Here is a 15,046-nt window from a genome sequence, read left to right on the forward strand (position 1 = left end):
GGCGGAGGGGCTATGCAGACGCTAGCTCTGCACCAATGGTGAGGCGGAGGGGCGGGGCGCGGAGCGGAGCGGTTCCGGGGCAGGTGTCACCGGCGGTGTCGGTTGCCCGGGGGATGAGCTCGGAGAAGGGAAACGTGTCGCGCACGCGGCCCCAGCGCTACCAGAACGCGCGCGCCTTCAGGAACGACAAATACGACACCAGCGCCCGGCGCAAGGTGGGCGGCGGGGCGGCCCCGGGACCGGCCCGGGCCGGCATCTCTTCTCCTCCTCTCCTCTCCCCTCTTCTCCCTTCCTCCCCCCCGGCAGAGCGCTGGACCAGGCCGCGCAGCTCGTTGCCCGGTGGGCGCGGATGCGTGGCGGACGGACGGGCGGGGGGGCAGACGCGGTGTGAGGGACGACCCCTCTTGAGGCGGCGGAGAGGTTGGGGCTCGGAGCGGCGGTCGGGGTTTGGTGCCGAAAGCGTAAATAGGAGCCTGCGGCCTGCTGGGTGCACGGATGCCTTTGGAGCGATGGCCTGTCCCTGTGCGATCTTCTGCCGGAGGGTCTTGAAGAGCTTCAGGATCGCAAACGAAGTCAGACATTAGCGGAAGCCGAGAAACCTCGTCATTTTAGCGGTGGAGAAGCTTTTGGCCCAGACCTGTCCAAAAGGTTTACGGTGGTGTTAAGGGAGTAATCCGTAACCAGCCATTTCGGTCAGCTGTCGCCTGGCCCTGTGTCTTAGGCTGTTGTGTAAGCGAATACAATGAGTGATACTTGAATTATGTTTATGACATGAAATGCCCTCGTTAAGCCAAAGAATTGTTCAGAGGAAGACTGAAATCAAACATTTACTTTTGTGCAGTGAGTACAGTAAGTAAACATGCCCTGCAGTGTTCTCCATGTGACTTCTTGAAAGGTGTTTGATCTTCTCAAAGTTTGTGACTACGTGGTCTTACTTCAGACGTCTTAACATTTTGAGTATTTTGAACAGCTGCCCCCATCCTCCACATAAATATCAAGTTTCACTTTGCATTATTTTGAGACAACTTAAAAAAAGACTCATGTTTGCTTTTAGGCTTTAAAAAAATCTTAAAGGTCTTTTCTGAGTTTTTACATACAAAGGTGTCTTTAGCTGTTTCATCAATGCTTTTGCTAGATACATTAATTATCATGGCTTGATATTTTCACACTACTGTTACAAAAGACCACTGTTGTCTTTTTTGTTTCTAAGCAAGGAAAAGATAATCGTTTACCATATATTCTTGGAACATGCTCTATGCATGTAGTTGTGGTAACATAATAGCTGTGTGGGAGAGGAGGAAGACCAAGCAGTGTGTCTGAGCAGTAACACGGAAATGGAATGTTTTGTCTTACAAGCTAAACTGAAAGAGATGAATAAAACAAAACACAAGATGAGCATTCTAGAAGAGGCTTATCTGGTACTATTGCTGTTATGTCAGTATTGCTTTAATTGAACCTGACTGGGTTGGCAAAAAGAACTGAGAGGACGGGAAAAAAGTTAAAACTGCTACTGAAGAAGGAGGTTTGAGTTTTTTGTGTTGTGTGGTTTTTTTGGTTTTGTTTTGTTTTTTTTTTTTTTTTTCCCCAGCTGTAGGACTGGTTCTGCAAGTTGAACAGGCTGCTTTCCTGGGGCTGTAAGCAGAGCCAGTGTTATTTATTGTGAGTCACTGCATGATCCCTGATAGGAGAGTATTTTCCTGTTTGGTCTCTACACACACAGAAAAATATCCTAGAGAGCTGGTCTATCAGAAAAGTCTTCAAAGAGAAACTGAATTCTGACATTAGTGAACAACGTGAAGTAATCACTTTAATACTCACATGGCTGTTTTTCTTCCCTTTTTTAATATTTTATATCATACAGAACTGGTTATACAGTACCATGCACTCAGATAAACAAGGTTTTTTTAAAAGCTTTTGAATGTAGCCAAGATTCACTGTGGGCATTAACTGTTATATGGGACCGTGTCTTTTTCCTTTCTGTTTCAAGCAAATGATTTCTTTTTTTCTCTGTGCCTGCCAATTCATGGAGATGGCTGAACACAGGGAAAGAAGAAAATCCTTGAAGAAAATCCTTCCTATTATGGGGTTAGATAGTGTGTAAAGGGAAAGGATGCAGTTTTCGTTTGGCATACCGTTATGTATAAATTCTAGTGCTAAGGGACATACAAGGGTCTTTATAATGATGACTAGGCCTGATTCTGCTATTTGAGAAATTTGAAAAGAAGTTAGACTAACAAAGATTAAGTGATGATTAATGTCGTAGTTTAGATACAGACTATGCGGAATGATGACAGTCTTGGGTAGTCCTGAATGGTCAGATGTGCCTCAGATGTTCAAGGTGTGATGAGGGAAGGAAAGAAATAGTAGCAATTAGATCGCAGGGACTGACACAGGAGTGTGGCATTCTTCCTTTTCACATCTCGGTAGATCAGAAGGATGCTGAGCTGCTGAAAGAGAATGGATATCCTGTAAATCACTGCTAAATTTTAATTTATTTTATTTTATTTTTTTTTTTTAGGTATTAGGCCTGTCTGACTACTGTTATACACTGTCAGATGCAATACTATCTTGAAAGGTTGCAGAATGCTTTTTAGGTTAAAATTTTTATATTGCTGCATTTGTGCACTGCCTTAGCAATGTTGAGTATTGACTACAGTAGCTTCAGGTGGGTGGAGTTGAGGTAGTTATTTGGTGTGTTATTGCTGCTTCTCTCAGTGAAGCAGTATCTACAAAGGAAATCGGTCTAATAGTCTTCTGGTTTTTCCCTGCTGGCAGTCATTATCCAGTTGTTTTGTGGTTTTTTTGACAGGTTTTGTGCTCTCTGTCTGACACTGACCTCGGCGTCCATTTTCTAATCGTAAAGACCGTAGATCTGATTACTTGCAGAACATACTGAAAGATCCATCTCTTTTTCCTCTAATGACGAGTCTTTCATACAGTATTATCCTGGAGTAGGCTAGTTGGGGTGAAACACCCTTGCAGCAAAGTACACTACCTCTCTACTATATTTGGGTAGCTGCCTGCAACAGTGCTGTGAAAACTTGCATCCTAGGACGAACTGAAGAAGGAAGAGCCAGGACAGCGTAAGACACACTGTGTTGTTAGTTATTGAATCTTGGAATTTGTTTATGGATGCTTGCTTTGCATAGCATATTCCAGAACAGCTGTTTGTGGCACTTAGCTGAGGAATATACATTATGTTATATGAATATACATTTTATGTAAAGTACATTGCATAAGTCAACATGGAAGCTGGAGTAGTTCTAGAGATGAAAGCAAATAGCATTCAATGGGAACATTTAGAACTCCATTGTAATAAGATGGTAAACCACAAAGTGATTCATATTTACACCCAAATGACTGATCTGTTTCTTCATTTCTTTCCTCTCATTAAGTACGCCCCAGATGATAATCCACATTTCCCTAAATTTCAGAGGTTATTATCTGTGAACCTCAGCTTTACCATAGTGTTGATGTCAGCTACTTCTTCAGCTGGCTGTACAGATAAATAACTTGTTTTAGTGGAGACGCTGGTCAAGACTGTTGGAAGACAGTAGGAACAGAACTGGTGAATACAGAACTTAAATGCTGAGTCAGTGATTTTGACTTGAAGCTCAGAGGGGAGATACAGATAATCCAGTAGCCAACTGAAATTGTCAGATAACAGTATTGGAGTTTGGTTAAGTTTCTGTTCTTGCTGCATCATAGAGTAGCTTGGTAGGCTAAAGTCTACTGTCTAGCCACACCTGTTATTCTGGGTTCAGAAGTACAGTCAGGCTGTGGTTATAGCCTTTCATGCAGGGAGAAAAGGAGCAAGCATAACATCTATTCTGGACTCTAACCTAACTGAGCAGGGGTGTGGGGAGAGAGTGTGCGCGTGTGTGTGTGTTCAGTTCTTTGTGGTGAAGAGGATGGGAATTGACTGTCAGTCCTTCCAAGTGTGTACATTCTCTTGCCAGTTACTTCCATGTTTTCAGATCTGCGGTCACTGATCTGAAAAAAGCTAAACATCTTGATCTCCAAGATGGCCATTTGGAATTTGGCTTATAGAAAGCTTTTGATTTCATGTGTTTTAAAGTCTATAGCCATAAAACACAAAAGGGCCTTAAATGCTAGCTATATAGCCATCCATATGTAACCAGTATGGCTGTAAGGAAGACTTTAAGGCTTTGGTTAAAATATTAAATATACTTCTCTTTAGAAAGACGTGAGAAAATTTGTGTAGAAAATGGAATTTAAAGTAATGCTGCCGCAATATGTGAGCAAGTGAAGCTCTTTGGGGGACTTGATTTCAGCCTCTGAAATGCATAATAGAACCCTGAAAAGCTGGTGTCTCATATCACAGTTTCACATTTGTTAGTCTGCACTGATCTTTGTAGTCATACATTGGAGATCCTGTGGAGTTTTGTTTTTCTGAGAAGTGTGCTTATTCAGCAATGCTGATATTCAGCTGTGTTGATTGAAGCAGTATCACCTGTGCTTCTGACAAGGAAGTTTATGCATGACATTGACATTGCATTTATTTACAGTAGAATAGACCATTGATGTGTGCTCAGTAGTAGGAGTCTGCTTTCAGTAGAGTAAATCAAAATACCCATAGATTCACACATAATTAGAAACTTCCAAACAGACAGTGATGCTTCTTTGTAACCCCATCATTACATCTTGCTTGTGAGTGCTTTAATGCTGGCTTAAGCTAGGGGTTATTTTGTGTGCCAAGTTAGTAGGTGTAGGTGCATGTGTTTACTTTAATGCATTCTGAACTGCTTTTGGCGGGTTGTTAAATGATTTAATATTGGATTACATGACTATACAGAGGATGCTGTTTTGTTAATGCAGTTGACCTGACAGCGTGTGTATAGTATGTACATGGAATATTTTGTGACTGAATACTTTAAGACTGTTTGTGTGTATCTGTATTGCATAACCGTAATTTCTTTACAGCCTATATAGACATACTGGATGAGTTGCACTCATCCTTGGAGGGAAGTATGGCAAAAGAAAAAAGAGCTATTGACTAAACCAGGGAAACGAGCATTAAAAAAAGAAAAACTGCTGAAATGAGGTGGTTTTCAGAAAGGAAGCTAACTCCCTTTGGAAAGACAACCAGCTGTCTTCAGCTTAAACTATTGCAGTCTTTTCGTGTATATTGGATTCTGTCTTAGCAATACCAAAAATAGTTGATTACAATAAAGAAAACCTGGGAATACAAATTGCAGTGTTTGTGTCTTTCTCCCCTCCTGTGTTACTAATTGATGCAAATCAGGAGAGTGAGAGGAGTACTGGGAAGTTCAGGCTAATTTGCAAGTTATTATAAGGTTATTCAGGCTATACTACTTGGAGCCTTACTTTGTGCTAGTCAAGCACTGAGAAGAAGGCTTACCTTCTAATTGCATGAATTTTGAAAGAATGAACACAGTCAGTACTGACAGCAATTTGAATTGCCAGCCCTTTAACAGATATTTGCTGAGAACTTACCAATTATTTTCTTCTTTCAGAAAGTTTCCATGTTAGCCAAATGTTTGTGCCTCTTGGAAAATTTAATTCATAAAAAGCACCACACTTTCAGTTAACTGCATCATGGGAAAACTCATACTGAATAGTTGAAGTTTAGTGAAAATGGAAACAATGGAAAAAAAGTCTTGTAGTATAGTGTCACTCATAAGTAGCATTTCCTCTGCTACATACATTTTTCTGAATAGAATAAGATACTGTATATTTAAAGCTAGGCTTGTTGTTTTGTCTAGTGTAGTAAAGTAGAACTTTATGGAGTAGTAAGAAAGAAGCTCTTGCGGGTCATAAAACTAGGAAATTACTTCAGAAGCTATGGTATGCATAGAATAACTTTTCAGTTTATTTGTAAAAGAATAACATAAAGTCTAATCCCAATTAATGCAGAATCTGTTCCAATGAACTTTCAGTTATTCTGAGAAATAGATATGTTTTAGACCATGTTAATAATGTAATTTTGTTGTGGTAGCCATTTTTAAGCTGTGTTTAAAAAGGCACAATAGAAATTTTTTTTTGCTATATACATTTTTATTAAATTGTGAAATTTCCATTTTTTAAAGTTCTGAATGAATACATACAACCATATGATAGATAAAGTTACTTCTGGCATTTTTAGATAGAAAAGAAAGAAAAGGTCGAATGTACAAATACATGTTGCTTATTATTTAAGGTAACCTTGTGGTTTGGCACTACTTCCCATCTCAGAATAACTTCTCTTGTGCAAATAGTACTGGCCAGTTGACATCTTGTATTCCTCAAACTAAATGCAAAGTGTTGTTGAAGATCTTAAGGTAAACTTTGCATTGTCTTGAAAAGATACTGTAGTTTAAATGACTGTTTTGATGGTTTTATCTTAGATACTTGAGAGCAAAAATGTACTACATTTTCATAAAGGAAGTTTATTATGAAAGAGACATTGAATGATTTGACTGCAAATAATATGTGGATTCTACTTTGTTGTGATCTGAGAAAAAAGTCCTGAGACTACTTACTTAAAGTGTGTAGTATAATGGTAGCTTGAGCAATAACAAGTTAAATGTTAAGTCTTGCAAATTGTCTTCTTTGGATAAAACCTGCATATTTTAGGGCTCATTTCTACTTAAATCTGTTTTACAAAATCTCTAGAGATGAAAAAATAATTATAAAATATCTATAATAATTATTATCAACAATATAATAACATAAATAAGTACTACTATTAACAATATTAAAATTGTGATGACAATACTGATGAAGACTACCTTGAGGTAAAAGACTACCTCAGTACTCTTTCCACTGAAGAAAATTACTAGTAGCAAATGTATGTGAAATGCTTATGTTAATATCAAACAAACATCTTTCTAAATACTGTGTTAATCACATGATGGGTAGAAACGCTTTCTAAGCAAGGTTATACTCATAAAAGTGGGAAATCTTCAATAAATTCTTATTTAATTTTTATTTATTTATGCAGAAAATAAATGCTAAGCTTCACGATGGAGTGTGTCAGCATTGCAAAGGTATCTTGGAGTGGCGGGTAAAATTCAGCAAGTACAAACTACTATCACAACCTAAAAAATGGTAAGTTAAGATACTCTGCGTTAATCACTGATAGTGTAGTTTGTGAACATTTTGGAAAATATTCTAGTTTTGGAAACTCACAAGCAGTAGCTGCTACTATATGATATTCTTCAAATTCGGAGTCTGCAATGACAATATATATGCAACATTAATTTTCTAATTCATTAGTCTTTTGTATTAAACGTTTGAAAGGAAAACACAGTGGAAAAGCAACTGCTTCCCTCCTCACTGTTAAAATGCTTGGATTGTGGACCTGTAAGTTTCCAAAACTGCCAGTGTGTCCTCCTAAACAAAAAGTCAAACCTGAACCAGTTGTAACACGGTTTTCTAAGGCCTCGTTGCAAGTCAGCACTAGAGGAATCTGCACGTGTCTTAGCCTTTGTGAATGGCAAAAGTTACCTGGTAGAAAAATGAGAGGAAGGCTTTAATTTTGTGTCATACCCAAACTCATCAGCAACACCATTCTCAGCATTACTGAGGCCTCAATTCCTACAAAATGTTTGCAATACATGTATTTCATTACCTCTTAACATGTTCTCTCTTTTTGTATATGAAACAAAGAGCACTGAGAGAGCGGGCGAAGGAGCTTGCCAAGCCACTTTCCATCATTTGTCAACAGTCGTGGTTAACAGGGGAGGTCCCAGCCGACTGGAGGCTTGCCAGTGTGATGCCCATCTACAAGAAGGGCCGGAAGGAGGATCCGGGGAACCACAGGCCTGTCAGCCTGACCTCGGTACTGGGGAAGATTATGGAGCAGTTCATCTTGAGTGTGCTCACCAGGCAGGTGCAGGACAACTAGGGGATCAGGCCCAGTCAGCATGGGTTCATGAAAGGCAGGTGCTACTTGACCAACCTGATCTCCTTCTATGACCAGGTGACCCACCTAGTGGATGAGGGAAGGGCTGTGGATGTTATCTACCTGGACTTTAGTAAAGCCTTCAATACTGTCTCCCACAGCATCCTCCTAGAGAAGCTGGTGGCTCATGGTTTAGACAGGTGTGCTCTTTGCTGGGTAAAAATGTGGCTGGAAGGCTGAGCCCAGAGAGTTGTGGTGAACGGAGTTAAATCCAGTTGGTGGCCAGTCACAAGTGGTGTTCCTCAGGGCTCAGTCTTGGGGCCAGTCTTGAGGGGATTGAGCGCACCCTCAGTAAGTTTGCAGATGACACCAAATTGGGAGGGAGTGTTGATCTGCTCAAGGGCAGGAAGGCTGTGCAGAGGGATCTGGACAGGCTGGATCGATGGGCCAAGGACAACTGAATGAGGTTTAACAAGGCCAAGTGCCAGGTCCTGCACTTGAGTCACAACAACCCCATGCAGCGCTACAGGCTTGGAGAAGAGTGGCTGGAAAGCTGCCTGGCAGAAAAGGACCTGGGGGTGCTGGCTGACAGCTGGCTGAACATGAGCCGGCAGTGTGCCCAGGTGGCCAAGAAGGCCACCAGCATCCTGGCTTTTATCAGTAGGGATGTGATCTTGCCCCGTACTTGGCACTGGTGAGGCTGCACGTTGAGTCCTGTGTTCACTTTTGGGCCCTTCATGACTAGAAGGACATTGAGGTGCTGGAGCGCGCCCAGAGAAGGGCAATGAAGCTGGTGAAGGGTCTAGAGCACAAGTCTTATGAGGAGCGGCTGAGGGCACTGGGGTTGTTTAGCCTGGAGAAGAGAAGGCTGAGGGGAGACCTTCTCACTCTCTACAACTAGCTGAAAGGAGGTTGTAGTGAGATGGGTGTTGGTCTCTTCTCCCAAGTAACTAGCGAAAGGACAAGAGGAAATGGCCTCAAATTGCATCAGAGGAGGTTTAGATTGGATATTAGGAAAAATTTCTTCACTGAAAGAGTGGTCAGGTATTGGAACAGGCTGCCCAGAGAGGTGGTGGAGTCACCATCCCTGGAGGTGTTTGAAAAACATGTAGACGTGGCACTTCAGGACATGGTTTAGTAGACATGGTGGTGTTGGGTCGATGGTTGGACTTGATGATCTTAGAGGTCTTTTCCAACCTTAAAGATTTTATGATTCCATGAAACTATAATCCTAAATACTAAATTTTTAGCAGTTTGCATACAGTTCTGTATTAAGTGTTTTCGGATAAAGACATAACAAATGTGATAAATATCTTAAAGTAATTTATAAGTTTGTGATAGGTTAATTTTCTGAAGTGGATGCTCTCTGCTTCCTTCTTAATTGCTCAGCTGCAGAGGTCCTTACCTCTGTGCCTGCAGGCACAGCCAGTGTTTCAACAATGAAATGTTGAACTCAAAGAAACTACAGCTGGCCTGTGGTGTATGATATACACCAGCCTTTGTCACGGTAGTTCACTCTGTTGGTGTGTTGTTCTCAGGTACATACTTCTGAAATACTTGTGAACTGCTTGAAGAGGTTCTGTAAATGAATGTGTGCAGTTCTCTGAATGACAGTGCATTTTATTTTGATTTTCACTGGGTTAAAAGAGAAGGAATGTTTGTTCATATTATATCCCTCACTTGAGAAAAGTTTTACTTTTTAATATGAAACCATATGCAACAAATATTTTGGTTTTAGTAAACAATTTCACCCTTTCCTGTAAAAAAAAAAATAATTTATTAGGTAGAAGGCTCACTGGTTCTCAAAGTAAATATTCTGGGTTCTATTCACCATGGATAAAGTTGGGATTTGTCTTTTTCTAACTCTTTCTCAAATGACTGTGTGCATTCTGTTTAAAAAGTAATGAGCTGTAACAAATCATGTGGTGGTGGATCTGATTCTTTTTCCTTTTTTATGCCTACCCCCAAAGGAAAAAAAAGCAGGCAAAAAGCATGTAAATCGGAGAAACACTGGAAACACAAAAAATGGCATTGTGGGACAGCTGCTTATGACAGAATATGTGATGTTTTCTATCGTATTTCTGAACAAGTTAATTGAGCTGCAGACCATTCTAGCTCTGCAGGTGATGGTTTCTAATGTAGCCTACAGCAGGACAATGGCTGAGCATTCTGAAAGAATAAGACTGTGAAGATTTTCAGTGGTGAAGCTTCTAGGTGAAGTAAACACATTACAGACATTAAAAATGTGACTATATGGGAAAAAATGAATTCTTCACATCACAAATGATAGAAGTGGAGGACTTCTTTGTACCTCAATTTATCTTCAGTTTTTTAACATCTTCAAAATTATGGTTGTTAGTACAACCACAAGTTATCCCCACTTTACTTCTATTATTATATTACAAATTAAACTATTTATAAAGAAAAAGTCTATCCACCTTGCCTTGATAGTGCCTCTGTTTGGAGTGACATGGTGGGGAAGAGCTGTAGACTTTTTTTTTATACTAATGCAATGGAACATAGAAGAAATAAACAAACAAACAAACAAACAACCCCAAACTAAGTAGGTGTTTCCAGTGACATCTAACTGTAGGTTTTTCCTGGGGCAGAGGGAACACCGGAAACACTAGATAGTTCAGACTTCGCTTTTTTCAAATGTGCCCTATGGCAATTCTTGTGATTTTACTGCTTCTTAGGGAATTGCATATGTACATCTTAATAATGAAAGCACAGCCTAGATGAAGATAGTAGGGAGAAGGCAATAGTGCTTAAGAATGGGATTTGAGAAAGCAAGTAAAAATTCTGTTTTACTAGATGCATCTCTCCTTATAAGGCAAAAACACTTTATATTTTTCTTCAGCCTGTTTTAGCCAAGTCTGCAAATCCACTGTTCAGAACTGTATGCTAAATCTTTCCTGACAGACTTTTGCGTGCCTGAGGAACCAAGAAAGAGTGACTTTTAGGACAGCTGCATTACATGGGATATATAGTTCTGGGCTCTGGTCTCCAAAAATACAAAGCTGTAGAAATGTCAGCTGAATGCTAAGCCATAGAATTTTCAAAATGACTTAATCTACAGAGTTTTATCCTATCTTGAAAAAGAATAGCCAAAAACCTCTACATAATTAGGTTTGGTTTGTTCAGACTACAGTTCCATGCAGGCTTGTGTTCATAGAAAGCAAAGTCCAACACTGGCTGTGTTTATACTCTGAGAAGATCAAGAGGACGACATTGTAGTGTTTGAATTGAAAGCTTTTTATTTATAAAATGCATGCACCTTTTTATAATGTATTTTTATTTGCTTTTATCGTTAAATCAGAAGATGTTATGTAGCTTTTAAAGTAAAACTGTCTACTGAAACGAATGTGACCTGGTTCAGCCCCAGCCAGCTGCTGAGTGCCACGCGCCGCTCGCTCACCCCTCCCCCGGCGGGATGGGGAGGAGAAGGGAAAAACCACGGCAAAGCCTCGAGGGTTGGGATAAGGGCAGGTTACTGGGACAGCAAGGGAGAGGGAAACAATCAACGGCAGTGCTGATAATGGGTGATAGCAGAGAACAATTTACCGAGCCAACGACCGACCCACCTGACTCTCAGCCCCTCCCGGAACCAGGGGAAACCGTGCTGCCCCCTCCCCTGCCCAACTAGCCCCATTTTATGATGAGCATGACATCACATGGTATGGAATAGCCCCCGGCCAGCTTGGCTCACCTGTCCTGGCTCCTTGTGACATTAACTCTATCCTTGCCAGAACCAGGACAGAATGGAAAGGTTTCTTTTGTTACTTTAAATATAAAAATTCTTGACTTTATGTTTGTTCTTCAGTTCTTGTTTTAATACTTCTTCCTGGAGAAGTTAAAGGAGAGGGAAGACAGGCAATGATTTTGATAGTGCTGCTTGTTAAAACACCAATTGTTTGGTGTTTGGACAAGAGGTAATGGCTTTAAACTGAAAGAAAGTAGATTTAGATTAGATAGAAGGAAAAAACTTTTTTTTGATGAGGATGGTGAGGCACTGGAACAGGTTGCCCAAAGAGGTAGTGGATGCCCCATCCCTGGAAGTGGTTAAGGGCAGGTTGGATGGGGCTTTGGGCAATGTGGTCTAGTGGAGGGTGTCCCTGCCCATGGCAGGGGGGTTGGAACTAGATGATCTTTGAGGTCCCTTCCAACCCAAACCATGCTGTGATTCTATATGAAACAGGCCTATAATATGATGCTCCTCTTTTAAAGAGTATTTATATATTGTCTTTTAACACAGAAAGTTTAATAGGTGTCCACAAATGTTTTTTCAATCACGTTTTCTTTCTCTTCACAGTGTGAAGTGCCTCCAGAAGACTGTAAAAGATCCTTACCATATTATTTGTCGACCATGTGCTGGTAAACTAGAAGTTTGTGCTAAATGTGGAAAAGAAGAAGAAATAGTAATTCCGTAAGTAGCTCATAGGTTACATAGTTTCATTACAACACTGTTTCTTCCCCTTTTAATAAAGCTTGTTTGGAAACTGTCAAGAAGCTGTTGTACTTATGCCATATTCTGAATAATCCTGACAGGAATAAGTAGGAGTCATTACCCTCACTTTCTTCTGCTGAAACTAGGGGTGAAATGCCTACTGATCTTAGTGGGGCTGGGCCAAAAAAAATGTTGCTTGGATAAGACACTTTATTTTAATACCAAAGGGTAAATTGTATATCTTCCTTAGGAACAAAGCACTTCAAAATGGATTTCATTATCAAGCATCATAAAATAATGCATAAGCCACTTTACTGTTTGCATTTTGTCTGTCATTTGATGATTCAGTTACTAGTGAACACAAAAACTAAACAAGGGCTGATACTGAGCACAGTTACCACAATATATTTAGCAGGCTTTTGTTTTTTTTACTCTTTTACTGGAGTTCTCTCTTTATTGAGCCTTCTGTATTAATTGACTAGTTTGTGACAACTGTCCAGCAGTTGCTTAGTTGGTCAAATTGTCCTTTTTTTTTTTTCTTCAGACTCTTTTTCCTTTACTGTTTTTTATATCTTTTCTACTCAATGTGAAAATAACTTTAGGTTATTGTTCCTCTCCTCCTCCCAACCTCCTGTCTCCTTCCATCTCCAGTAGCATACTCTACCCTCCATCCCATTCTTGTTTAAAAGAAAAATAAATTCCCAAAGTGGGTGGTGATAACATCTTCTTACTTTCTGCAGGATTGATAAAGGACAAGACAGAACTGAGAGTGTGACTGCTAAAAATGGCCAGAAGAGCAGTAGACTGGAAGATGAGCTGGATTTTCATACAAGCTTCAGTAGTGTAGACAGTGATGAAGATTCTGCAGTGCTTGAAGAACGATTTGAAAGTATGAATTTTGAAAGGACAGAGATCTAAAAGGTTGAGTTTATATGAGAGACTGTGTACAATCAACAGTGGTAAAGCAATGTTTGCCTTAAATTGCTCTGAAAACCTGGTTTGACATCTGAGGTCCTTGCATATAAATGTTGCCACTGTGTATTATGACACTTTGGTGGGAGTTTTGTATAAATAATTTTTTTTTTGTATTAAGAGCAGAATTTCTTGTGAAAAGATTCAGAAATTGAATCTTTAAGCATAGTTACTTCTTACATACATGTAACAACTTCCTGTGTCTCTGGAATAAAGCATCTTTGTGTAATTGTTCTAAATTCAGTATTATGTGACTGTTGTATTGCCACTTGGAAAGCTACATGAAAGTCTAGAATAAATACAGAGTCTTGTCATAAAAAGGAAGAGCTAAACCAGCTGTAATAGTTTGCTGAGGGAAAAATTTGCCACTTCTGTCAGTGAGTTTCCGTACAGGGTTACAGTACCAAGTGGTCATTACCCTTATGCCTGTTGTTTCTCTTCTCTGCAAAAAAGGAGGGCCTAGATGCCATCACCAGTACAGTTCTTCAGCAGTTAATGCTTATTTACCATACATAAATATGCATTACAAATTTGTGACATTGTTACTACCAATGTTTTGAAAAGAAGAAAACCTGAAAACTCTTTAGAATTTCTCATAACAGGTCTCGCACTTTCTTTTCCTTTGACTGCAGATCTAATGCATGCAGATCTGATATGAAAACACTTGTGTAGTGATGCCTATATAGTTACTCTTCCTACTTTTGAGTTCTTTCTAGGGGTTATTTCAATGTATATTAAGCTCTAGGAAGAACTTAACTGAATTTGCAGTAACTGTTTTTTATGGAATTCAGGATGATTTGATTTCTGTATTGTCTGCTACCTCTATAAATAAAGCTGAAGAAGTACTTTGTAGTAATTTAGTTAAGTGGTTTAACCTATGACAATATACTATGCCATTTTTACTAACTGCGTAACAACTACAGATCTACTTTGGTGTTCTGCCTGATTTACAGTAGTGGGCACAGAAAGATTTAATTCCCAAACTATCTTCTCCTAATGTATTGTGAGGGAGGTCAGCTCTGGGATTATTCCCCACCCTCCAATGGGGGAAATACTGAAACTTTTTCCGTTGGTTAGAGATAGGCACCCTGTGGCTGCTGTAGTTGGCCTTAACTTTAAAGAAAAACTAATTACCAAGATGTGGAGTACAAAGACATTCAACAATTGATAGCCTAGAAACTGTTCTGATGTAAAGGACAACTTTATTACTTAGTATTGACAGTAACAGGCAACAGCAAAAATTCTTGTAATCAATCATGGAACAGTGAGCTTTTACTGGTTTTTCTTAACTCTGTAGGTCCTTGTCACTACACGTAACGCTTTAAGAATAAGCTTTTTCTTTTATTTTACTTATTTAGATTTGTCTTTCACTTTTCTATTGCACATTTAAACACCCTTTTACCTTTTCTAAACTATTTGTAAGTTTGTGTCCTAGTATCTAAACCATGCTTTTATAATGATTTCTAAGGACTAGTAATCTGCTTGTTTTTTTGGTGGTTTTTGGGATTTGTGTGTTTGTTGTTTTTTGATTGAGGGTTTTTTTGGTTGTTGTTGTGGTTCCTTTTCCCCTTCCATGCTGCCTTCTGCTGTTGAAGAATTTGATTTTCTAAGATTATTAGTTTTTCTGGCCCACATAGATCTTTTGCATAGGTAGATTTTTGCCGAGTGTTTTGTGATAACCACTAGCAGTAAACCATTGAAAAACATTCCACTGGACTTCTCTCTTCCCATGATGCATCATGACTTTTGTGGCTTTTCAC

The 15,046-nt window shown here is 39.6% G+C and overlaps 1 protein-coding gene across 1 annotated transcript; it reads left to right on the forward strand.

Annotated features, from left to right (window-relative positions):
- Window positions 1–59: 59 nt before the first annotated feature.
- CZH9orf85 (chromosome Z C9orf85 homolog) lies at window positions 60–14,131 on the forward strand. The gene is made up of 4 exons (XM_075739657.1): window positions 60–215; window positions 6,965–7,071; window positions 12,180–12,293; window positions 13,055–14,131. Exons 1-4 carry the CDS (start codon window positions 114–116, stop codon window positions 13,230–13,232), a joined length of 501 nt encoding a protein of 166 aa, XP_075595772.1. The 5' UTR covers window positions 60–113; the 3' UTR covers window positions 13,233–14,131.
- Window positions 14,132–15,046: the final 915 nt, after the last annotated feature.

This window comes from Balearica regulorum, chromosome Z, assembly GCF_011004875.1.
Source record: "Balearica regulorum gibbericeps isolate bBalReg1 chromosome Z, bBalReg1.pri, whole genome shotgun sequence".
Taxonomy (NCBI): Eukaryota; Metazoa; Chordata; class Aves; order Gruiformes; family Gruidae; genus Balearica; species Balearica regulorum.

Bases quoted from the DNA above. Each gene is read 5' to 3' on its own strand.
- CZH9orf85 (XM_075739657.1), top strand. From the start codon at position 114: ATGAGCTCGGAGAAGGGAAACGTGTCGCGCACGCGGCCCCAGCGCTAC. The intron at 7,072-12,179 runs GTAAGTTAAGAT...TTCTCTTCACAG, and splicing joins CTATCACAACCTAAAAAATG to TGTGAAGTGCCTCCAGAAGA. The intron at 12,294-13,054 runs GTAAGTAGCTCA...TACTTTCTGCAG, and splicing joins GAAGAAGAAATAGTAATTCC to GATTGATAAAGGACAAGACA.